The sequence below is a fragment of the Macrobrachium rosenbergii genome, chromosome 59 (genome assembly GCF_040412425.1).
Source record: "Macrobrachium rosenbergii isolate ZJJX-2024 chromosome 59, ASM4041242v1, whole genome shotgun sequence".
NCBI lineage: Eukaryota > Metazoa > Arthropoda > Malacostraca > Decapoda > Palaemonidae > Macrobrachium > Macrobrachium rosenbergii.
This window is the reverse complement of record NC_089799.1, coordinates 6,997,708-7,025,028: the sequence shown is the minus strand read 5'-3', so window position 1 is coordinate 7,025,028 and position 27,321 is coordinate 6,997,708. Positions and strand designations below refer to the sequence as shown.

At 37.8% G+C, this 27,321-nt stretch overlaps 1 protein-coding gene and 1 long non-coding RNA gene across 3 annotated transcripts in view; one reads left to right on the top strand and one right to left on the bottom strand.

Annotated features, from left to right (window-relative positions):
* Window positions 1-27,321, bottom strand: part of LOC136837477 (probable sodium/potassium/calcium exchanger CG1090) — a 222,266-nt gene that overhangs the window by 18,605 nt on the left and 176,340 nt on the right. Inside the window, exons 4-7 of one of the 2 annotated variants that reach the window (XM_067102267.1) lie at window positions 16,149-16,249; window positions 5,122-5,309; window positions 4,415-4,641; window positions 3,228-3,263 (exon numbers count right to left, since the gene is read on the bottom strand). In XM_067102267.1, the coding sequence (XP_066958368.1) occupies window positions 3,228-3,263; window positions 4,415-4,641; window positions 5,122-5,309; window positions 16,149-16,249 (552 nt within the window). The remainder of the gene's footprint in view (window positions 1-3,227; window positions 3,264-4,414; window positions 4,642-5,121; window positions 5,310-16,148; window positions 16,250-27,321) is intronic. The other variant, XM_067102268.1, reaches the window with a different exon arrangement.
* On the top strand, window positions 658-19,728 carry LOC136837478 (uncharacterized). Its single transcript, XR_010852702.1, has 3 exons — window positions 658-1,137; window positions 11,723-12,082; window positions 18,996-19,728. It is a non-coding gene; the product is annotated as an uncharacterized lncRNA (long non-coding RNA).

Below are 27,321 nucleotides of genomic sequence, written 5' to 3'. Positions count from 1 at the left end.
TGATAATACCTAAGAGTACCTTGAACAGGATAGCATTGACAGCCACATTGTAAGGAGAAAAAGATACACTTGTTTAAAGACTTAAGTAAGAGTGAGTTGGTTACAAAGCAAGGGATAACCACTGCTCTATTCATAGCTCCTGCAGGCATCCTAATCCGTAAACACCTTAAACTTATTCTCTTAACTGTTAAGCTATGAAACGCTTTACCAGGTTATAGCTGTTTTTGTTAGTAGATGCAAAATTTTCTGCTACCTCTTTAGACGGTTAGAAGCGTTTAGCTTAGTAAAATGATTAATGAAACTACAGTGCATTACAGGAAGGCCCAAGAAGCAATATGCTTACAAATGACTACGACAGTTCTTTGGTCTTGCATTTCATTTGTGCGTAAGATTAATTTTAGAGTGAGTAACAGAACTGAATAATAAATTTATGTATGAAATGTAAAGGATGTGTATAGTAAGATATTTGAGGGTAACTAATGGACGCTGTTATAACTCCAGTGATAAAATTTAATAATTTGACATCTTGGTCGTTCGTAGCTTTTAAGCCTTCATCCACATCGTCTGCTATACATACAAAAGCTGTACTCTCAAATAAAAAATATATGGCTTGAGAAAGGTCAGCTTTGCATAACAACATACTTACACACACACACGAACAATATCATAAAATAATAAAACTAATATCAAAACTAAGGTAGTCACCCTAGACCTAAATAACGTTTTCTATCGATGCGCAAAATCTCTACGGGAATCAAAATAACACTAAGTAGCGATGTGAAATATAACTTAATGGAATTAAGACTGGATAAAATACGTGAATAATAATATCAATAGCTGTAATAATTTAAACTGACAATTATACGAGGTACTTATTTCCCAACAATATATTGTATATTGTATCCGTTATTTACTCTCTATGATCCTGACGCCTGAGACTAGAAACGACTTGGAGAAAGGTACTGGGAGAGCTGTTCTGGTTCCCCCCGTCGTGAATTATTTAATGATTTAGCCCCATTGTGGAATGTGCAATACTGTCTGCAGTGACATCATCACATCACCAATTCAATTTTTGTGTTTACAGAAAAGAAGACAGTGCATCGGGACAAGAATGAGAGAAGGACTTTTGAAATGGAGGTAAGCCTATGTATCCTTTGAAACATCGTGCGTCTTTTAAGTTGCAGACGTAATTTGCTTATGACTAAATAATTGCATCTTGTAGAAAGCGGAATAATGAAAATGCTACAGAGGAAAAAGGAAAGGAACCCCATACCGAAAATGGATGCAAATATATATCATTAGACTCATTTTTAGCTCTGAGTTGAGAAATCAAATGATATAGACATAGGCTACGTAACGGTTTGCTCTCTGGAGACCCTAGTATACCATTCAGCCTAAAGGAACAAGAAATGGACAAATGGCAAAGACTGAGTGAGAGATTCACTTATACTTTTTATCAGAAGAAAAAATGAATTGGAAAGCTGACCTGCAGACTGAGCATCAGCCAGGGGAAAAAAGAAAACGAGAGGTACACGGAAACTTTGGTTGAAGTTCTCTTAGTAACGTACTCTACCACCGTCAGGGATCCCGTAGGGACTAGGGTTGCCACCTCGAGCTCAGAAAAATACAGAACGTAGTTGTATAAGGAGGAAAAGTTCAGGCGAGCGGAGATAGCCCTTTCTTCTGGGGCATGCTGATGCTATGTGCAGTTAACATGAGGCTGAGGAACTGGAAGATCACCTCTCAAGTTGTCAGTTATCTGTGAAGTGACCAGTCTATAGAAATTCAAATCTAAATGACATGCTGTGACATAGACAATGAAATAATATATATATATATATATATATATATATATATATATATATATATATATATATATATATATATATATATATATATATATATACATATACCATAAAAGTTTATTTCATTCCGTCAGAACTGTACAAAATAAAATGCAGGATTTATTTCACTGCTAAACTACAATAGCCATTGAAAAATAACATCATACCAATTTTCAGTGAATCAAGGAATAGACTATGGATATCGGTCATTCCCAGGTTTCCTACTTTTCCCATGAATATTTTTGTGTTGTTCCTTACTGCGGCAAGAAGCCTTTTATCCTTTGCAATGGTTGCGAGAAAGTCAGCACAACTCCATTCAATTTGAGGGTTACAAGGAGTTCGGTTTAATGAGCTCAGTGGAGCACCTATTCCTGATGTCAGTCCACTTGTTTTGCATAATTGAGAACGTAATTTTAAAATAATGATGTTCAGACAGCCAAGTACAGAACAAATAGCGTTCTGTATTGGTTCAATACAGAACGCAACATCTCACTCTCCAATACAGAACAAATCTGTATTTTACAGAACGGGTGGCAACCCTAGTAGGGACTCACCTTACAAAGGCCCTAATTAAATTACCAAATATGCTAAAAAGGTTAACCAATAAGTTTTAAGGCCAAAACCTTGTATAATGGTAAAAAAAGTGCCAACTTTACTAATAGGCTAACTTGGAAATTTTGAAGGCCAACCAGTTTCAAAAGGCCAAATTTGAGGGTTTTGGTCTGAAAAAGGCCAACCTGGCAACTGATTGCTAGGAAAGGTTCGAGAACCATTTGATGGCGAATTAAAACATCAAGTCCCAGCTTAGAGCACTTACGTAGTGTTTAGTTTATGCTCAGAGCACTTGGTAAATGTTTAGCTTGTGCTTAAATACAAAATAGTTCCTAATGTGACTCGGTGCAGCCAAAAGTTACAAACAGTTTATTCTACTTGAAGTCGAATTAGGGTTTCAAGCTTATTTACGTCAAATTGAGGAAAATTTAAGGAACAGTTTTAAGGGCAATATGTTATGTACCTGAAGTAATTGTTTAAGAGACATTATTAGCTAATATATAATATACATTAGACTAATAAAGCAGTAGCTGGGAATTGAGGTAATATTTTGAACATATAGGCCTATATATATATATATATATATATATATATATATATATATATATATATATATATATATATATATATATATATATATATACATACATACAAACATACATACATACGTACATACATACATACGCGTGCGCGCGTGTGTGTGTGTGATTGACTGCGTGTTCGCTAGTAAGCTTTCCAATTAGCATTGGATATCTGGGACAAGGAAAGAGAAAATTAGTATACCCAAGCTTTTTTCGGACTACGACCAGTGTAAGCAACATAGATTCTTACCAATACTTCCGTAACTTCTGAGTAGTGGCATGTCATCTGTAAAACACAAATAATAAAGGAGTAACTTAAGGCATACATTAAAATAAAGGGAACATTAAAATAAAGGGAACTAAAACATACGAATAAAGATTACAAAAATGAAAACTGAGAAAACATGAAAACAAATAAATTTAAATTACCTGCACCACCGTGAATTAGAAAAATAAACTGAAAATAAAATGTTTCCTCTGTTATCTTCTTTGTTCGTGGTATCTACAAGAAGGATTGTAATTTGCTGTGTAGGAAATCATAAAAAAATAAAAAATAAATAAGTGTGTCTGTGGTAGTAGTTAGTCTTTGGTTAGACAGATAGCTAGGTCGTACTGGTGAATTTGTAAACTTGGATAGTCAGGATGTAGTCCAAGACGGACTTAGCAGAGTTCATCATCATGATCTTCACTGGTGTCGTATTCAATTTTCAGTAAAACTTCATTTCGCGTAACAAAAATTAATTACATCAGGAAATCAATATCTATGCATGTATATATATATATATATATATATATATATATATATATATATATATATATATATATATATATATATATATATATACACACACATATATATATATATATATATATATATATATATATATATATATATATATATATATATATATATATATATATATATATGTGTGTGTCTGTACTACAAGTTATACATAGGGTACACTTTGTTGTAGGTGAGAATGATTAGTATTTTTCATGGCTGTTCACTGGATGGAGAGTGTACCTTACTATTGCTTCGCTGTAATGTAATATAATGAATTCATGTTTCTTTTCACCAATATTTTCCTGGTTCCAAATCAAGTCCCATTTACACTTTTGATGGCTCCTAGAGTAGTAGTACTAAAAATGACAACTGAACGAGAGACAACACAACGATCAAAGCGAATCCATTTAGAACCCACCAGTTCAGACATTCCCAATTATTTCCACCGACCACTTATCACCATTCCAGCGTTATTCATGCAAAGGGGGCCATTCATTTTAGCATTTCGTTTAACGCAGAAAAGGAGTCTTTTTTTTTTTTTATATCAGCGTGACAGCTTTATAAAAGGAAACGATAGTCATCAAATGTAAAAAAAAAAAAAAAACACGAAACACACGAGAAACAGACGAGGGGAAATCCCTTTAGACTCTAACCTTGGCCATCCATGGTTGGGTTCTCGGAGTCCGGTAGACTGCCCTCGCCCTTGACTCCATCTCCTACGGGTGGAACGGGCTTCGTCCCGAACAAAGAGGACTTTTCCTCCCTGGTGGCGTTCTTGAAGGGTATGTTCAGCGTGTTGGCCCAGGCCTCCAGCCGGTTGTTGTAGTACATCATGACGATGTAAAGGACGTACAGCAGGAGTAGGAAGATCGATTCGTACCTGTGGAAAGAGACGATGATTTACCGCATAACGTCATTTGGATAACCGCATCGAGTTTCTGTCATTGCTAAGAAATTCACAATGTTGTGATTATACTGTTTTATGCTAAACAACTACAATTGTATGAATAAACTGTACTATTTGTAAAAGTTGAAAACAGTCACTTTTGAACACCTTAACGGCAGTCTTCCTCAGCGTTGACTATAACAGGAATAACACCGTTCAGGTGTTCGTAAGTTTGTTTTCATCTTTTAAAAACAATACAATTTATCTATATAACTGCAGATTTTTAATTGTAAAACTAATTACGATCATTAATACATTTCATTGCATATCAGTACTTTGTTAGTATTCCAATATTATACTATACTATTTTCACAAAAAATATATCATTCGCTGTCGTTCCAGAGGTTTATTTGAAAAAAAAGGAAAAGATAAAACTATTATCTAACGGGCCTTGGGAACTCAAAAAACGCTTACCATGCCACCTCCTCGTTAGATATTGTCATGAGCAGAGCACATATAGAAATGCAGTAGTAGGCAGAGTCGCGGATCAGTGGCCACCAGTTGATGCTGATCACCTGGCCGGCGAACAGCGCGCACACAGAGATCACGAACATGATGTTGAAGACGGCAGAGCCGATCACTCCGCTTATGCCTATGTCGTCCTGTGGGATGGAAAAGAAAGAAGGTTTGGTCAGAGAATTCGTCTTTTTGTTTAGTCTGGGTTTAGAAAAGATAATTTACGGTTCTGTGTTTCTTTAAAAAAAAAAAAAAGTTAATTCCGACTAGAAATGCACTATAAGTTTTAGGAAGGAAAAGAAAGGAAGTTGGGCAGAGAATTCGTCTTTTTGTTTATTCTGGATTTAGAGAAAATAATTTTCTGATTTTATTAATTTTTTTTTTAGTGTTTAGGCCGACGGTCGTCCGCTGTGACCTATGAGGTCATTCAGTGCTGAAAGGGAAATTGACAGTAAAAAAGGTTTTAGATGTGTAACAGTTGCGCTGTGAAACAGTTGTTAGGATAGAGTGGAACGTAAGACGCAAGGAAGAGAATACGAACGAGATTCAGTATGAGGAATGAAAGGGGTTGCAGCTACGGGTCAAAGAGACGCTCCAAAGAACCTTAAGTAATGTCTACAGTGCACCGCGTGAGGTGCGCTGGAGGCACTATGCCCCAACGGGGTTCATTCCAAATAGGAGTAGGGCGAAAGGATCATTAGTTTGGTTCGAAAGTTAAGTATGGAACCTAAAGCAACAGAACCGAGTTAGCGTATCGCATATAAGAATAAAATTCCGCTAAACAGCATAGATTAGAAATTACATACAATACGAAGAAAGAGAGAGGGACAGCTGACACTAAGGTGTGATAGCAGAATTAATAGAAAATTGCGTCAAAAGGCTGACAAAAATGAAACATTATTATTATTATTATTATTATTATTATTATTATTATTATTATTATTATTATCGGAAGTTGAACCCTACTCACATGGAACTAGCCACTGACTTGAATTGCAACAATAGAACCTGAGGAGGTCTGAACCCCTTAGTAAAACAATGGAAGACATTGGATTTTGGTGATACGTACAATGTCGTAAGTAATGCGTAAATTTAATCCTGGCAGACAGACTATGCCAGAGCAGTAAAATAATACCCCTTGCGGTTACGGTGGGCCTACGCAACAGGGGTAACCGTCACAGCGAACCAGCTTGTAACTAAATCTGATTTTATCTTTAGAGTGAGAAGAAAAAAGAGAGGAAGAAGAAAATCTGATTTAACCTCAGAACTGAGAAGAAAAAGAAGAGGAAGAAGAAAATCTGATTTAAGCTCGGAACTGAGAAGAAGAAGAAGAAGAAGAAGAAGAAGAAGAAGAAGAAGAAGAAGAAGAAGAAGGAGGAGGAGGAGGAGGAGGAGGAGGAGGAGGAGGAGGAGGAGGAGGAGGAGGAGGAGGAGGAGGAGGAGGAGGAAATTAGATGGGAACTGTCTATTGGTTATCAAATTTCACCTCTGGTGCATTCCTTGGTTGCTATTAGAGGGAAGATATAGATCTTGTATTTGATGTGTGAACAGGATACGCCTTTTAAGAAGGGGCAGATCATTTAAAGATACTTATGTTTTCTTTATATTATTTCTGATTTTAATAGTTAATAGAGAAAGAGAGAGAGAGAGAGAGAGAGAGAGAGAGAGAGAGAGAGAGAGAGAGAGAGAGAGAGATGGAACAAAAACTAGCATCACTTTTACAGGGCTCATTTGTTTGTATGAATGAGAGAAAGAAAAAAGCGAGCAGAAGACGCTGGTGCTTGTTTATGTATGAGAGAGAGAGAGAGAGAGAGAGAGAGAGAGAGAGAGAGAGAGAGAGAGAGAGAGAGATTGTTTGACAGCAGCGGGAGTAGAAAGTGGGCGGGAGAAAGCAGGAGGTCTATTCTGGCCTCCAGTGCAAATACAGAGTCAAGAGTGTGATATTGGTCGCTGAGCTTTAGCGACTTTTCGTTCCTTTTTTTTTTTTTTTTTTTGAGATATTTCCAGAAATTTTCTGCTACATCTTTATTTACTCATCTTCCCTAACACCCTGGGGTTTCCATTTATTCATTTCTCATTTTATTTTATTTTGTTTTATTTTTTTTTTACTTTTTTAGAAGTAGATGCTAAATGTCCATTTCTTCTGTATCTTTAAGGCGGCATTTCGGACTTCGTAGTGAGATAGAAAACTATTTTAAAGTCGAGTTTTTGAGGCTTAGGTGAGGATAGAGATATGCGGTGAAGATGCCCCTGTTTCGTTTCTCATCTTTTTCGTCGCTCTCTCTCTCTCTCTTTCTCCTTATTGCGTCGCCTTTAAGGTCCCACGATAACTTGAGAAAATGGGGGAAATTGTTTATTTCGTAGCCGAGGCGTTTCTAGTTAGAAAATAATTGTTTTTTTTGTCCTAATGGGAAGAATAAATTTGTTAAAATCTCGTCAGAAGGAGAGAAATACTGGAGTAGCCTTCCTCCTTTCCGGAAAATAGGCTTTAATCGTCTAGCTAGCCTTCCATCTTTTGTCATGAGGTGAGGGCTCGCGTTGGCATCAAGTCGTCTGTAAGCAAATCAACACATAATTATGTGTTGATTTGCATTGAGACGAATGTGTTGATTTGCATTGAGACGACTTGATGCCAACGCGAGCCCTCACCTCATGGCAAGAAGTTCTGTGTGGTGAGGTTTTGAGGTGTAGTTTTTGAGATCTGAAGGCAGACAGAAAAGGTGCGGACAGAATAAAGTGCGGACATACAGACAAAGCCGTCACAACCGTTTTCTTTTACAGAAAACTAAAAACGAAGTTGAGGTGGATAAGAGGCCTGATATGTACCTAAGGTCCCTAACCAACCAACAGAGACATTATGGCAATAGGAAAACATGAAATAATTGAATATATGAGAATAGCATTTGGATTACATAACAGATATCTTGGGGAATTACCAATCCAAGGATATTTAGGATGTAATGTCCCCGGTAGGGGGTAATGACGTCAGTGCACCTCACGCTGTACAGTATAGGCATTATTTAAGGGTCTTTGCAGGTTCCCTTCGGGCTCTAGCTGCAACCCCTTTCAATCCTTTTACTGTACTTCCGTTCATATTCTCTATCTTCCAACTTATTTTCCACCCTCTCCTAACATTGTTTCACAGTGCAACTGCGAGGTTTTCCTCCTGTTACACCTTTCAGACCTTTTTACTTTCAATATCCCTTTCAGCGCTAAATGAACTCATAGGTGCCAGCGCTTAGCCTTTGACCTAAATTTTATCCTCTATTCCATTCAAGGATGTGATCCCATGCTGATGCCTCAATTCTGACAGCTAGATGTGTCATCACCCAAGAGCAGATATCACATATGTTCTTTCATGCCTTAAGCTCTTCGTTGGGCGAGTCGGTAGAGCTGTGGACTAGCACTCGCTAGACCCGAGTTCGAGTCCCCGGCCGGCTGATGAAATGTTAGAGGAATTTATTTCTGGTGAAAGAAATTCATTTCTCGCTATAATGTGGTTCAGATTCCACAATAAGCTGTAGGTCCCGTTACTAAGTAACCAGTTGGTTCTTAGCCACGTAAAATAAGTCTAATCCTTCGGGCCAGCCCTAGGAGAGCTGTTAATCAGCTCAGTGGTCTGGTAAAACTAAGGTATACTTAATTTTTTTCTTTCATGTCTTGCAGTAGCTGCCTTGCCCAAAACAGGTATGTCAATCTCATTGTAGTTGTTTTAGATTATACTGGCTATAAGACAGTGTGGGTCCTTGCTTATGATATCGGCCTGTAAGTGGAGGTGGGTATCGTAGAAGTGAATAAAATAGGTCTGATGATGACCAGGCATGTTGTAGACCTCAGACCTCGTTCAGTTTTAGATACAGAAATGACTTCACTGATGTCTTAATCTGTTCACTGTATTGATAAGAAAATAATTATTCTTTGATATGAAGTCTGTTGGATTACATGTCAAACGAAAGCGACGCGTGGAATTCCTATCTTTTGCAAGTTGCAATATCGTCAGCTCCACTGAATTCCCTGGCTTTAGAGAAACAAGCAAATAATGCTCCGAAGTTTCTTCGGCACGATCGAGTTTTCTGTGCAGCCGCTACATCGTATAATCAAGGCCAACGAAAATAGATCTATCTTTTGGAGATCTCGGTATAATGCTGTATGAGCCGCGGTCCATGAAAGTTTAACCACGGCCCGGTGGTGGCCTGGCCTATGTCGTTGCCAGAAGCAAACTTTAACCTTAAATAAAATAAAAACTACTGAGGCTAGAGGGCTGCAATTTGTTATGTTTGATGATTGAAGGGTGGATGATGATCAACATACCAATTCGTAGTTTTTAAGATCTGAGGGTGGACAGGAAAAGTGCGGACAGAAAAAAGTGCGGACAGAATAAAGTGCGGACGGACAAACAAAGCCGGCACAATAGTTTTCTATTACAGAAAACTAAAAATGGATTAGACCTACGACAAAATGTTCTACAAAACTCATTTCCCACATCTCCAGTGAACTGAACGACATCATTCTCCAACGAAGAGCAACTTCGCAAAAGACTATTGATAGCGGTCGTGAATTTGTGCCAACAGCAGAGGAAGTCTAGCTTAAAGGCTACTCCTGTATATCCTCTTCTTTATGTCCAGGACACGAAACCCGGAGAGCGCAAATGTCTTCCCATAACACTGCATTTGCATAAACACTCACTTGTTCTGGAGACTCCTGTGTCCTGGAAGAAGCATGTTCATGAACTGTGTACAAGTTCGGGTTAGTGTCTGAACAAACACACACAATTCTTATGCACTTAATCCGACAGAAAATGCCTTTGTCTTTCTCAAGCCTGATATGAGAAGGACATAAAAGTACGGTTTGAATCATAAATGAATAACAAACTCGACTTTAAAAAAAAAGGGGGAGTGCATATAAGTATCAGGAAAAGCAGAATATGCGAGAGATGGCCGAAGCAAAACGTGCTTATTTTCCTGTTTACTTTTTCTTCTATTCAAAGAATCCCTAATGATTGCCACTCGTTTTCCCTTCTATTTGCCTCTCTTCTTTTCCCCCTTCTGTCACTTCGAGAGATTAGAAGTACTCATCAAAACAAGCTCTCCTTAGATACATCCCTTATTTCAACAACTTGACTCCTTCTTCTTCTTCTATTCTTTCTCTCGAAGCCTCTTTGCCCACGCTCAGTCCTGACCACCAACAGCTCCTTTCTAAACAAATCAAACCCCTTGGTTATTCATGTAGTCTTTGAATTTTCTCAGGATGTTTATATTTATTATTTTCCTTATTATCTATGCTCATTATTTTCACTGTAAACGCCACGTGAGTGAATTGATATTTGTCTCCTTTGTAACGAAGGAAGACTCAACTTCACCAGTGTCATAACCTAATTCTTACAGTTTTCCCCCCATACTGCATATCAAAAGTATGTTAAACAGTATGATTTTTTTTATGTAAACTCCCTTAGTGTGAGTAACAGTTGCTATGAAGTAGCACCCAGGTACAGTTATTTGCCTTTGCACTCCTTATTTCCACTAAATTAATAGCATGGTAACGAAATGTGCTAGATTCTCAGTAATTTTACTGGTAAGGTTTGGAATTATTTTACTTTGATTCCTGTTCTCGATCCTGGAGTTTTTTTTCTTTCTTTCCCCTTACGTCTCCTTAGTATGCTCCATACGAAAATCATACTAGAATTCATCGTAAATTTACTAGTATCAAGATATTCACCGACAAATGTTACCCACTTTGTGTTTCCATATCGGCGCAAGTGGGACTTCCGAGTGTTTTGTCCCAATGCATTGTGGGTAAAGATGGTTGGCATATTTGGAATGTCGTTTGTTATATTCCTCTGAAAATGTTGGTACGTGGACAGTGCTGAAACCTGATTGGACCGTATTGTACTAAGTTTCACCAATTAAGTGGAATTTTGGAATTCAGGCTTTGCTTGAAGAAACCGGCTTCAGTTCTCAGCTCCTTGTTCCTTGAACGACACAGGATGATGTGAATTTTTTTGAGAGTCTTTTGAACGTTTCTGACTGGAACCCTTTATATCCTACAATTATGGGGGACCATAATAGACAAAGTGGGGATGTATTCAGAGATACCAACGATAGCCTGTGACTCCGCAAGTTCTGATTCTGAGTAAGGTAAGGGTTGTTGAACGCTCTGATGTGATACCACCGCACTAGGTAAGTGAGGAACCGGTGTCCTAGGTTAGATTAGTTTCGGTTTGATTGGGTTAGGTCGTGCCATAGGTCAGGTTAGGTTGGGGGGAGGGTACAAGTTAGGTTAGGTTAAAAATAAATCTTTGTATTTCACTCGTTTGGTGTTTTCACCTACCCACTGTGGTCTCCCATGATTGTAGGGCATAAAGGGTGGCCCAGTATCTGTAAAACTTCAACTTTCTACTGAAATGAGCATCAGAAACGTTCAAAGCACATTAAAACCGGAAAATCATATTTTCAGCTGCATAATTTACGATACTGACACAGGTGACACTGACCATTCACAGACGTGAATGCTGTGTATATTGCCTGTCCATCAATTTAAAAAAAAAAAATTATCTTTCCAGAAACGAGAATCAAGAAAATGGACTTCAGACGAGTTCTAAGTTTCAGTGAAAAGAAGGCTGATTTTGAAGAGCTGACAAATCCTTATGTATCCACCGGGCCGAGATCTGGACTCAAAAAGAAAAAAACAAAGAAGATGAAAAAAGTTTCAAATTTTAGAGAAGGGAATTTTGAAGCATAACTTTCTGTGGGAACGAGAAGAAGAAGAAATGTCACAGGTACACGGCCCAGCAAGTCTTCAGGTCGGCGCCCAAGATATGTAATAAGACTCGACGTCACAAATTCTTCGACGGATACCGCCCAGATTTTGAGCTCGGACTTCGAGGACACAGTTCCTACGACCAAAGAAATGAATACCTGAGGTAAGCTTTGATAACCTCACGTTATTATCTTAACTCGATGTTGCAAGCTCTGGTTTAAGTTAGGCCTTACAGTGCTGTGCAACGTTTTTGTTCGATAATCGTAGAACTTTCAAACGCTCCTCAACGTTTGTCGTATATATCACTACTTGCGCAAGTTCGTGCATCGATAGAGTACGCCCATACCTGCCATTATCACTTAGAATATCACCTAGAATTGTTCCATATTTTGCTCGTTATCCATCTAGCGCCATTTCCACGCACCATTGCCCTCCTAATAGACCCTACATTCCTTTCTCTTCTTCCCTTCCTATCATTCCTACGCCCTGTCTTTTTCCCCATGCTATATCTTCATTTTTCTTTATTTTTCTTTATCTGTTTTCCCATACCTCCCTCTCTCTCTAAGGCTGATAAGATCACCCCGGGGATCACGCAGCGCATTTGACGGCCCATAAAGAAACTGCTCTCTCTCTCTCTCTCTCTCTCTCTCTCTCTCTCTCTCTCTCTCTCTCTCTCTCTCTCTCTCCACGACGGACTTTCTTAATATGTTCCGAAGATCAATAACACCGCTTTCAAAGAGACATCTTTCGGTCAGTGTTAAAAAGGTTGTTTATGACGCAGACAGCCCAGGGACATTATTTATCGATGGTTAGACCTTGTGATAATACACGTGTATGAAACGCACTCACTTAGAATATATATACATATACATATATATGTATATATATTCATACACACACATATATATATTATATATATATATATATATATGAAATTTTTATCACACCGTGATTTATATACGATCATGAAGCTACAAATGTCGCTTAATATCAAATTCACGCTACCTTGGGAGTATCCCGATAGGGAATTATCACCGAAGGGGAATTTATAAGTGATAAATGGATTGGTGCCGGGTGATCGCGACCCGGCAGTACCAATCCATTTATCACTCATAAATTCCCTATCGGGATACTCCCGAGGCAGCGTGAATTTGATATTGCGACATTTGTAGCTTTATGATTATATATATATATATATATATATATATATATATATATATATATATATATATATATATAATAATAAATCTATATATGCATGATGCATGCATGTGAATACATGTATAGATGATACATTACTATAGCACATTACTTCTATGTATAATAAACACGTGGTCAACGCGATACCTCCAATTACGAATATGCATGGCTTTACTTTGGCAGTCTAGTTGCGCCAAAGAAGTAAATATTTTAGCCTGATCAGGATTTGTGAAAACTAGTCGACGAAGTCATCTTTATTGTGACTTCAAACAGGCAACCGAGTTAAGTTTAATTCTTAACTTGAAAATGTCTTTTATATGTGGGAAATAGCCTTCATTAACAGTACTAAAATATTCTGTGTCTATATATATATATATATATATATATATATATATATATATATATATATATATATATATATATATATATATATATATATATATATATATATATATATATATATATATATACATATATACCTTAGGAATTAATAACAATTTAGACATAAAATCAAAGGTTTTAAAGGGATCTTATCACACCAAGTAGGTCTGACCCGACCTTTCTTCGTCCACTTTTCCCTTTCTTGGCTTTGAGACCTTGGAACTATATTTCACTTAATCTCCAACTTATTTTTCATAACTAAACATGCCTGCATGTGAGAGAGAGAGAGAGAGAGAGAGAGAGAGAGAGAGAGAGAGATAAGATTATCGAATAAAGTAAAAACTAGGGCATTATGCAACCTGCATGTTTGACAAACTCATTTTTGCGAAGAGAGAGAGAGAGAGAGAGAGAGAGAGAGAGAGAGAGAGAGAGAGAGAGAGAGAAGATAAAATTATTGAATAAAGTAAAAACCAGGGCATTTCACAAGCTACATGTTTGACAAACTCATTTTTGCGAAGAGAGAGAGAGAGAGAGAGAGAGAGAGAGAGAGAGAGAGAGAGAGAGAGAGAGAGAGAGAGAGAGAATTCTTTAAAGATAAAATGATCGAATAAAATAAAAACTGCGACATTACACAACCTACACGTGGGTGACAAACTCATTTTTGCGAAGAAAGAGAGAGAGAGAGAGAGAGAGAGAGAGAGAGAGAATTCTTTAAAGATAAAATGATCGAATAAAATAAAAACTAGGGCATTACACAACCACGTGGGTGACAAACCCATTTTTGCCGAGAGAGAGAGAGAGAGAGAGAGAGAGAGAGAGAGAGAGAGAGAGAGAGAGAGAGAGAGAGAGAGAATTCTTTAAAGATAAAATGATCGAATAAAGTAAAAGCTAGGGCATTACACAACCACGTGGGTGACAAACTCATTTTTGCAGAGAGAGAGAGAGAGAGAGAGAGAGAGAGAGAGAGAGAGATAAAATGATCGAGTAAAGTAAAAACCAGGGCATTTCGCAAGCTACATGTTTGACAAACTCATTTTTGCAGTGAGAGAGAGAGAGAGAGAGAGAGAGAGAGAGAGAGAGAGAGAGAGAGAGAATTCTTTAGAGATAAAATTATCGAATAAAGTAAAAACTAGGACATTACCCAACCTGCATGTTTGACAAACTCATTTTTGAGAGAGAGAGAGAGAGAGAGAGAGAGAGAGAGAGAGAGAGAGAGAGAGAGGTGAAATTAGAATAAAGTAAAAGATAGGGCATTTTTACAAGATAAATGTTTGACAAATAAAGGAGAAAAAGAGGGACAGAGAGAGAGATAATTCTTTATAGATAAAGTGATCCGAATAAAGTAAAAACTGGGACATTTCTGAGAGTGAGACAAACTCATTTTGAGAGAGAGAGAGAGAGAGAATGAATTCATTAGAGGTAAAATTAGACGAGTAAAGGAAAAAACTAGGCCATATCACAACCTACACATGTTTGACAAACTTTTATTTTTGTGAAGAGAGAGAGAGAGAGAGAGGTAAAATTAGACTAGGAAAGGAAAAAACTATGGCATATCACAACCTACACATGTTTGACAAACTTTTATTTTTGCGTTACCGTGGTAACTGGCGAGAGCTGCTGATCTGACGTCAGAAGCATTGTGATACGCCAATCTAGAGCTTCCTCCATACAACAACAGGCGTTGCTATGACGAGCAGCAGAGGTTTGAGACCAAACCTCATAACAAGAGACTTACTGTTCGTCCAGATAGCATAGAAGCAGTCGTGAAATAGAGGGCTATATACATACATACATATTATATATATATATATATATATATATATATATGAAATTTTTTATCACACCGTGATTTATATACAATCATGAAGCTACAAATGTCGTTTAATATCAAATTCACGCTACCTCGAGAGTATCTCCGATGGAGAATTATCCACGAAGGGGAATTTATATAAGTGATAAGTGAATAAGTACCACGGGGACGCGAACCCTTGACATGGACCCATTCAACGACTTCCAGTGGACGTTACCACCGAGCCATCAAGAGAGGTATCATAATAAATCATTACCGAGTCTGCTGTACTGTTTTTTGATGGCGCGGTGGTAACGTCCACTGAAGTCGTTGAATGGGTCCATGTCAAGGGTTCGCGTCCCCGTGGTACTTATTCATTTATCACTTATATAAATTCCTTCGGTGATAATTCTCCATCGGAGATACTCGAGGTAGCGTGAATTTGATATTAAACGACATTTGATTATATATATATATATATATATATATATATATATATATATATATATATATATATATATATATATATATATATATATATATATATATATATATATATATATATATATATTAGCATGTAGGTTGCTTTATACATACATACATATATATATATATATATATATATATATATATATATATATATATATATATATATATTAGCATGTAGGTTGCTTGTATAAAACTTTGTAAAATTATACGAAAAACAAAAACAAGAATGGCAAAAGTATGTGATGATCAACTTAATGTCAGTAACCAGTTCAAGCCCAGGGAAAAAATATAACCATTCTCTCTCTCTCTCTCTCTCTCTCTCTCTCTCTCTCTCTCTCTCTCTCTCTCTGTCTCTCTCTTGCTTACCTACCTTAGCCACAAAGACGGCTATGACGGAAGTTGCCAGCTCCGGAGCAGATGAACCGGCAGCCATGAAAGTCGCTCCTGCCACGTCCTCTCGGAGATTTAAATCTGGAAAAAGTTAAGAGAAAGAGTTTGTTTGAATAGTGGCGCCATCTTTTGGGTGAAAATTTCATTACGGGAACATTACGCTGCATTACACCGTTGCAGTGGAATATGATGATCAGATTGAGCAAGCCAAGAGTGCTTTTTGTTTTTTGGAGTGTTTCATGATGGATGTTTCACTCATGTATACCTAGGTATGCCAAGAGTGATTTTTGCTTTTTTTTGCTTTCATGTTATAGATTTAGATTTCTTTCCTGCGTATCTAGTATTTATACACACATATCGAAACACTTAACAACGCATCTAACTTATTAGTTACATATATTTATATCCGAGTGCTTTCTTACAAATATTTCCAGGAACTTAAATTATTTCACATCAGAGTAATATAACTGTATTTGCTTCAACGTTTATTTTTTTAACTCTCAAATTAATGCCAAGGATGTGTCTACACGCTATTGGAAGCTCTCTCGCAGGCTGGCAGTGATGACTCTGTAAATGACTGGCAATGAAATGAGAGAAGAATTTTAAGCCCTCAAGTGAGTCGAAATCGTATTTAAGCTTTCTGGATGTTACAAGAACATAACATACCAACAGCACATAGCAGACAACCATTTTAGTCCAATCTGGAGTCAGTGCCACGTATGTGCCTAACCAATGTCGGCGGTAAGCATCACGGTATGCTGCTCAGTTTTCTCTCTATTTGCTCTGCCCATTTTCTTTTTTGTGTGGTTCATCTGTGCAATGAATGTGCAGCTAAATTTTCACCACACCATTTACAATTAATGTCTAACCTTCTATAACTCAACTTCTGTTTCAAAGATATCTCCTACACTTCTCTTCTCATTGCGTTCATTAGCTTGCTCATCCTTTTGTTCTGTATTAATACATAACTTAGATATCTAAGTGTAAATAACCTTTTTGAAAACCATATGCTCCCAGCAAAAAAGCCTCTTCCTGAATAAATATCGAAAAGAAGTGTAAGTGTAACCATTATATATATATATATATATATATATACATACACATACACATACATGTATGTTTAAGTATATATATGTGTATGTATATATATTATATATATATAATATATCTGAATGATACACGAGAGTGCATACACGCTGACACGACCAGCCCCTAACCCCCACAAACACACCTTTGCTCTGCTAGTGGTGTAGAAGTTTGGTGGGTGAGGAGAAAAAGAATGAAAGACGAACGTCTAATGAGAGAGAGAGAGAGAGAGAGAGAGAGAGAGAGAGAGAGAGAGAGAGAGAGAGAGAGAGAGAGAGGCCCTGGTTGTGACCGCAGGAAATCCTAAAAAGATGATGTGTTAGAGCACAAAGACTTTTACTGGCCAGAAAGTTGAAACTTTATGAGGGTTTTCTCAATGATAAAAAAAGAAAAAAAAAAAATGCGGAGTTACAATGGAGGTTGGTATTCGGGGTGGGGGGAGGGAGGGGAGAGAGAAGGAAGGAGGGGAGTAGAATTTGCGTTCATTTTCGTAATGGAATATTTAATAAAGCTGACATAGTTGTGAGGGGTTCTGGCACGAGAGAAGAATCGACGGATTAATTATCGATTTTCCTTTTTGAAAAACTTTAAAATAATTGTGGTACTGGATGTCATTTAAAAAAAAAAAAAAGAAAGCTGTCATTTGATCTAATCCATGAAAATTATGGAAATTAGCGAGGTCAGTCATTCCGAACAACCGATTATTTATTCCAGTCCTTGAGATATTGACGAAATATCGGGTAATTCACTATTTTCCTTTTATATATCATATAGATTCTGTTCCAGAATAATTCTACAAAAACAACAGCAACAACAACAACAACAACATAATAATAATAATAATAATAATAATAATAATAATAATAATAATTTGATAAGACTCTGTCTTACACGCGTATCAGCAAAGTTAATGTACGCATCAGCAAATTTTAATCTACAATTATAGCTTTTCAGTTTTTCCTAATGAATCCATTTTCTGTGGGAAAATACTCACGCAGAAATCGTAAATTAACATATAATCTATTGAATGGCATAGACGCATTACGGGAGGTTATCGTTTTAGTTGTTGAAAAATTTACACGATAATAAAAGCAGCAACTGTCATGTAATTTCGATGTTATTCATGATAAGCCGGAAATATTATTCTGTAAAGCTAAATGTAAAAATATTGCAACAACATCTCCATAATTAATTCACTACGCATGATTTTTATTCAGTCTGCTTTCAAATAATCCAAAGGCAAACATAAAAACCTCTAAATATTGAAGGAAAAATTAATAATTCAGGAGGATTTATTAAATTTTAGGAGTCGAATAAGTGAAATGTTATGGTAAATAACCGTAGACGTTTGCAATCACCCAGCGCTATTTCGCTGCATGATCCGAGAGCGCTCAGCGTATCCGCCCAAAGATGTTTCAGAAGTTATTAATATTTCATTCATGTCTCTAATTAAATAGGACGCCAATGAATATGAATTTCTTTAATTTGTTTAAAAAGATTATCATGTACTGAAATTTGATGCCAAGTACACGATAATTCCCGCTGGATTATTTCCTTTCATATTTACAAGTGTTCAACAAGTGGCTTCATCTAATAAGCAAAATCACGCGGTTACTTTTGTGATTTCTTACTATTACCAGTGTTCCAATAATTGCAAATTTTGTTTTTCTTCGCGTCTTACACGTGGCGGACAGTTCAGTCTCTTGACTTCGACGCGGCTGATGGCTTTCAATTTCTGCAGGAATATAAACAGCGAGGGACGCCAGGAGTAGAGATGCCCGCTGAAATAAGAGTGAGAGGGCCCTGGTCTATTGTTGGGCTTCTTTATTGTAATCGGCGGCGGGAAATTTTCGCTTTTCCCGCACAACAACGTCTTCCACCAGAAGTCTGATGTTTTCCGTGGCAGTGAAGATTGAAATTCTGATTTCTTTTTTATTTTGGGTGTTTCGGCGCATTCCCTCATCTTGTTTGGTTTAAATCAGTGGTTCTTAACCTTTTTATTACCACGCCCCGTCCCCTCTAAGAGCTGGTCCTTCCTTCCACTCGCCCCCTCCACCTTGCATCTATGAGTAAAATTCCCTCCCAGATTTAAAGGACAATGAAAAATAGAAGAAAAAGATGGTGTGTTTTTATTCTTTTGGGAATGAATTAGTGAGATACTTGACACTGCTTCTTAGCGACTCTTGTTAAAAGAATAGCGAATATAATTAGAGAATTTTTTATTTTTCCCTAGCGCTCGTTCCCCATTGGAAATTGCTGACGCCCCTCAGGTTGAGAACCACTGGTTTAAATGAATCTGGCAACTACTCATCGTTTCTTCTACGAGTTCACTCTTTTTTTATTTTTTACATTTCAGTAAATCAGAATGTACAGAGGTAGAATTTATTTTTAAATTTCATTGTATTTATATGATATGATTCCCCTAAGCAATGTAACAGACCCATCAATTTACAGGTAACTGGATATATTATACTGAGGGCATGTTGTCTCCATGTTGATAGAAGTGCTTGGGGAAATTATTGATAATTTCTACAATAAAAATAGTTTTTTCTTTTTTCGATGAAAAACTTCGAACAAAAGTATAGAGTACCATAGTACATCGTTATTTATTAGAACCCAAAATAAAGGGTAAAATTTAGAGGGAGTAACCTTATGGAGCGCTCGAATGAAGGAGAATCTTGTCCTCCAAAATGAAACAACAAGCTAGATTTACTGCTAACATTCAGTGGATCTAGCTTAGGTCTGGGGCGTGAGTCTAGACATTTCTGCGACGCAATTCCTTGATGAATTCAACCCTTGGGGAAAAGAGAGAGAGAGAGAGAGAGAGAGAGAGAGAGAGAGAGAGAGAGATTGAAAAGGGGTCTAAAATCTTGAATAATTGTAAAAAAAAACCAAGAGCCAACGAAATAAAAGGAAAATTTCCAAGCTCCTGGTGGAAGGAAAGAAACAGCTTTCGATCGTTTTTCTTGATTTTGCTGATGTCTACAACTATCACACCCAGTTGGGGGTTAGTGTCGTCAGTGCACCTCATGTGGTGCACTGTAGGCATTACTTAAGGTTCTTTGCAGCGTGCCTTCGGCCCCTAGCTGCAACCCCTTTCCTTCCTTGTACTGTACCTCCTTTCATATTCTCTTTCTTCCATCTTACTCTCCACCCTCTCCTAACAATTGATTCATAGTGTAACTGCTTTGAGGTTTTCCTCCTGTTACACCTTTCAGACCTTTTACTGTCAATTTCCATTTCAGCGCTGAATGACCTCATAGGTCCCAGTGTTTGGCCTTTGGCCTAAATTCTATATTCAGTTCAATTCAATTCAATTCAATTCACAACTATCACAAAGACTAATGATTCTGCAGTACCTATGAACGGGAAATTTGGTAACAGACAAAGCATTTACGACATAGGTTGTGATGCCTGAGTTTACCGAACGAAGGAAATTTAAGTTAGGGCATTGGTGGGTAAACGTCTTACATAGTCTGCGTTTATAGTGTCAAAGTAAGTTATTGAATGACTGATTGATTGAATATAGAATTTAGGCCAAAGACCAAGCACTGATACCTATGAGGTCATTCAGCGCTGATAGGGGAAATTACCAGTTAAAGGTTTGAAAGGCGTAACAGGAGGAAAACCTCTCAGTTGCACTATGAACCAGTTGTTAGGAGAGGGTGGAAAGTAAGATGGAAGAAAAAGAATATGAAAGGAGGTACAGTAAAAGGAACGAAAGGGGTTGCTGCTAGGGGTCGAAGGCACGCTGCAAAGAACCTTAAGTAATGCCTACAGTGCAACGCATGTGGCAAAGTAAGTTATTACCAGTGAACGGAAAAGTTACCATAAAAAGAACTGGAAGCGGGGAATCATTGGTAATGGCATATCAAAAAAAGCATAAGAAATGGAAGAAAAAATGACTAAAATTATTTTTACTTTGATAACAAAAAAAAGAAAGAAAAACAAATCAAATGGATAATGGAAGAAAAAATGTCTAACATTTTTTCTACTTTGGTAACAAAAAACAAAAACAAAAAAATCAAATGGATAATGGAAGAAAAAATGTCTAAAATTATTTTTACTTTGGTAACAAAACAAAAAACCAAAATAAAATAGATGTAATATAGCTCTTAGAAGAGGAAAACGAATTCTCTTCCAGAAAACAGACAAATGGAAAAGTCACGATCAATCCCCGGGAGATGGAAATCAGAAATAAAAAAAAGAAAACAAAAGACTCTCCCCAACATAGCCACCGCATATGAGTAAGTGGAGCACCAGAAAGAAAAGACCCATCAACATAATTTCTGATAAAGTGAACGTCAAGTCTGATAAGTTCATTTTAAGCTCTTTCCGAGTTCCGGAGTCGGTTCATGGTACGTTTCCTTCAGAATTTAAAGGGAACTTTTGTGGATGAAGGATCCTGCGAGAATTTTCAGGTAGGGAGCAAATATTTCAAGGAGGTCTTTTGGTAAAACCGTTTTGACAAGGAGATAATTCAAGTAAAAAAAAGTAAATATATTAGCCAATGTGTTTTGATTATTTTTTATTTATTTATTTTGCAAAAAAAAAAAAAAATCGAAATACTGATTTTCGGGTTTGGATCTAACTTTTTTTCTATTGTTTTTTCTGATGTCATGAATCAAGTCTAAAAAAGTAAGTTTATTAGACAGTGTGTTTTGACTATTTATATATTTATTTATTTTTTGCAAAAAAAAAATTCAAATACCGAATGTTGGGTTTGGATCAATGCCATTTTTTTTTTTCTGTTTTCACTATTTATTTTTTTTTGCAAAAAAAAAAAAAAACAAATACCAATTTTTGGATTTGGATCAAATTTTTTCTGATGTCATAACAATGGCTGTAATGATTTTTTTTTTTACCGAATTTGCCATTTTAACGAATTTGATGAAAGTACAGTAGAATGCTATACCACAAGACCCACTTAGCCCTGTATTTTAAATCTTAATATAAATATAATATATCGAAGATGAACGTGCTTAGTTGTAGACACAATGAATCAATTAAGTAATTAAGAATTGTACGAGTATGCGAAAATCTCTGAGAGATTATGATAAAAGAATTCAAGGCTGATAAACAAATATTAGAAAAGGTTAGTTTTGTTGAAAACGCTTCTTCCCAATAAAGACGCTCCACAGCACAGTAATAACAGGATAAGCTTCCGTTAAATCTGGGAAGCCTTTCGGCAAACGAAACATCTTCGAGGCTTTGAAAGTTTTTAAATCCAAGAATAGGAGAATTAAGATCCGAAATGTGCGGATTTCCCGGTAGCATTTCCCCGAGATGTAACCAGTACTGGGACCTTTCCCTGAAAAAAGCGGGACGCCATTTCTCAAAAACTAACCATAGAATTTTCTTGAAAATCATCTCATTGTTTCCCACACCCAAATTATTGAGAAGTCACTAATCGTACTTTAACCTACCCAACCTAACCTAACCTAACCTAAGGGCATGGCAAAAAAACCGGGACTGGAGCAATACTTTCAATTTTCTGGAAAGCCATCCACACAGTACTCAAAGTTCAGAGCCACAAAAGGTGGTCGAGTGAATTCTCTCTCTCTCTCTCTCTCTCTCTCTCTCTCTCTCTCTCTCTCTCTCTCTCTCTCTCTCTCTTTAAAAAAGACTTGTGTTCATGATCCAAAGGAGTGCCACGTTTTCTTGAGAGGACTAATGAAGTTAGATCTGAGATACTGGAAACCAAATTACTGAGACATATTATGTCTCAGTAATTTGGTTCCCAGTATCTCAGATCTAACTTCATTAGTCCTCTCAAGAAAACTGGGCAAATTACTGAGACATTTGGATCATGAACACAAGTCTTTAAAGAGAGAGAAGAGAGAGAGAGAGAGAGAGAGAGAGAGAGAGAGAGAGAGAGAGAGAGAGAGAGAGAATTCACTCGACCACCTTTTGTGGCTCTGAACTTTGAGTATTGTGTGGATGGCTTTCCAGAAAATTGAAAGTTTCGAAAGTTTCTCGATACGAAATTTCAAGTCATGTGGTGAAATGACTGTTCTTTCAACTACGATAGGATCTTTCATAGAAAGTGACCCCCAGGGGTGTATGTATCCGCCTTTGCAGCATGTTTAATACAAGCCCGTTAGGGAGTACCTTAAAAAAAAAAAGACTGTAAACATCTTAAAGAAATATCAGTCCTAGATAACGACCCTGAACTTTGTTGAGGGTCACTATCTATGAAAGATCCAGATGTTCCACTGCATTTCCATATTCCTCGTATTTTACTCTTTTTGGTAGTTTTGTTTTTCTGTATACGGTTGACCTAATTTATTAAAGGAACTAACTTGACATAGCTCAGAATAGGAACACCAACTTGATGAAACCGTCCCTTCCCCTTGAAAAATCATTTTAATCACTGGACTTCCATTAGGGTGATTCGGATACTGTTAGCTGAACAGTAGTACATTATTGTGCTTATCTAAGAAATATTTTATATTCAGTCCTTACCAATATGTCAGAATTCTATTATATATTCCTAAATGATCTGGCAAGCATTTTAGCAAGTCCTGAAATAAACTCTAAGAACTGGTGCGACTGAAGATATTACTTTTGATTAACTTCATAAAAATCTTACGTAACCTAACCACTGGAAGCTTTCTGTATTACCTTCACTTTTCATCAGCAACGCAAAATTTATATGACATATTTTTCCAGGAAATTACTCTTCACAGCTAAGGATACACATTTTTAAGGCGAACATTAAGCCAACGAAGCAAGAGCTTGAATGTTTCCTGTCAAAGATCCAAGAATGTCAAGAACATTCATTACGAACGACCGGTTACAAGGCCTTTATGAAGCACCGTCTGGTCTTCAGGGGAAATGTCAAAGAATCTTGCTGATGTCAGGGGCGTGGGTGGTGGAAGGGTAATGGGGGGAGGGCGGGGAAGGGTCGTTGTTTGGGGTGGGGTTGCAAACCATGGTGGTCGGCGCCACCAAGAAGACTGGAATGGAGCCAACGCAAGGCGATGAACCAGAGATTCCACCTTATGGCAGGGTTTGTTCCGTAGAAAAAATGAGGACGACTGTCTCTGGTCGAGGGCTTATCCAGAAAAAAATGTTGCGCAAAAACGATTTTGATTTTTTCTGTGAATAATAAAGCTTAAACTACAGTTATCCCCTTGTGTCTGATGATGATAGTTCTCCTCCTGTATCTGATGATGATAATTCTCCCCCTGTATCTGATGATGATAATTCTCTCTGTGTGTCTGATGATGATAATTCTCCCCGTGTCTGATGATGATAATTCTCCCCGTGTGTATGATGATGATAATTCTCCCCCTGTGTCTGATGATGATATTTCTCCCCGTGTGTATGATGATGATAATTCTCCCCCTGTGTCTGGTGATGATAATTGTCCCCTGTGTCTGATAATGATAATTCTCCCCCTGTGTCTGATGATGATAACTCTCCTTGTGTCTGATGATGATGATTCTCCCACTGTGTCTGATGATTATAATTCTCCCCCTGTGTCTTATTATGATAATTCTCCCCTGTGTCTGATGATGTTAATTCTCCCCCTGCGTCTGATGATGAAAATTCTCACCTTGTGTCTGATGATGATAATGCTCCCCCTGTGTCTGATGATGATAATTCTTCCCCTGCACCTGATGATGATAATTCTCCCCCTGTGCCTGATGATGATAATTCTCCCCCTGTGTATGATGATGATAATGTTACCCCTGTGTCTGATGATGATAATGCTCCCGCTGTGTCTGATGATGATAATTCTCTCCCACTGTCTGATGATGATGATTCTCTCCATGTGTCTGATGATGATAATTCTCCCCCTGTGTCTGGTGATGATAATTCTCCCCCTGTGTCTGATGATAATTCTTCCTCTGTGTCTGATGATGATAATTCTCCCCCTTTGCCTGGTGATGGTAATTCTCCGCCTGCGTCTGATGATGATAATTCTCCCCCTGTGTCTGATGATGATAATACTCCTCCTGTGTCTGATGATGATAATTCTCCCCCTGCATCTGATGATGATAATTCTCCCCCTGCGTCTGATGATATTTTTCCCCTTGTGTCTGATGATGATAATGCTCCCCCTGTGTCTGATGATGATAATGCTCCCCTTGTGTCTGATGATGATAATTCTCCCCCTGTGTCTGATGATGATAACTCTCCCCCCTTTGCCTGATGATGGTAATGTTCTCCCTGCGTCTGATGATGATAATGCTCCCCCTATGTCTGATAATGATAATTCTCTCCCACTGTCTGATGATGATAATTCTACCCCTGCATCTGATGACATTTCTCCCCTTGTGTCTGATGATGATAATGCTCCCCTGTGTCTGATGATGATAATTCTCCCCTTGTGTCTGATGATGATAATTCTCCGCCTGTGTCTGATGATGATAATTCTCCCCTTGCGTCTGGTGATGATAATTCTCCCCCTGTGTCTGATGATATTTCTCCCCTTGTGTCTGATGATGATAATGCTCCCCCTGTGTCTGATGATGATAATGCTCCCCCTGTGTCTGATGATGATAATTCTCCCCCTGTGTCTGATAATGATAATTCTCCCCCTTTTGCCTGATGATGGTAATTCTACCCCTGTGTCTGATAATGATAATGCTCCCCCTCCTGTCTGATGATGATAATTCTCTCCCTGTGTCTGATGATGATAATTCTCCCCCTGCGTCTGATGATATTTCTCCCCTTGTGTCTGATGATGATAATGCTCCCCCTGTGTCTGATGATGATAATGCTCCCCCTGCGTCTGATGATGATAATTCTCCCCCTGTGTCTGATGATGATAATTCTCCCCCTGTGTCTGATGATAATTCTCCCCCTGCGTCTGGTGATGATAATTCTCCCCCTGCGTCTGGTGATGATAATTCTCCCCCTGTGCCTGATGATGATAATTCTCACCCCCTTTGTCTGATGATGATAATTTTCCGTCTGTGTCTGATGACGACAATTCTCTCCCCGTGTCTGATGATGATAATTCTCCCCCTGTGGCTGATGATGATAATTCTCCCCCTGCGTCTGATGATAATTCTCTCCCTGTGTCTGATGATGATAATTCTCCCCCTGCGTCTGATGATGATAATTCTCCCCCTTGTGTCTGATGATGATGATTCTCCCCCTGTGTCTGATGATGATAATTCTCTCCCTGTGTCTGATGATGATAATTCTCCCCCTGCGTCTGATGATGATAATTCTCTCCCTGTGTCTGATGATGATAATTCTCTCCCTGTGTCTGATGATGATAATTCTCCCCCTGTGTCTGATGATGATAATTTTCCCCCAGCGTCTGATGACGATAATTCTCTCCCTGTGTCTGGTGATGATAATTCTCCCCCTGCGTCTGATGATGATAATTCTCCCCCTGTGTCTGATGATGATAATTCTCCCCCTGTGTCTGATGATGATAATTCTCTCCCTGTGTCTGATGATGATAATTCTCCCCCTGTGTCTGATGATGATAATTTTCTCCCTGTGTCTGATGATGATAATTCTCCCCCTGCGTCTGATGATGATAATTCTCTCCCTGTGTCTGATGATGATAATTCTCCCCCTGCGTCTGATGATGATAATTCTCCCCCTGTGTCTGATGATGATAATTCTCCCCCTGTGTTTGGTGATGATAATTCTCCCCCTGTGTCTGGTGATGATAGTTCTCCCCCTGTGTCTGGTGATGATAATGCTCCCCCCGTGTCCGATGATGATAATGCTCCCCCTGTGTCCGATGATGATAATTCTCCCCTTGAGTCTGATGATAATTCTCTCCCTGTGTCTGATGAAGATAATTCTCCCCTTGAGTCTGATGATGATAATTCTCTCCCTGTGTCTGATGATGATAATTCTCCTCTTGAGTCTGATAATGATAATTCTCTCCCTATGTCTGATGATGATAATTCTCCACACCTGTGTCTGATGATGATAATCTCCCCCCCCCCGTGTCTGTGTCTTATGATGATAATTCACGTTTTTTTGTTCACGGAAATCTGAGGGTATAACTTCTATATAAATTTATAACTGTGTATTTTTGTAGAAATATGGTATCCGTTGACTCCATTTGCCGTTGTCTTTTACTTCGG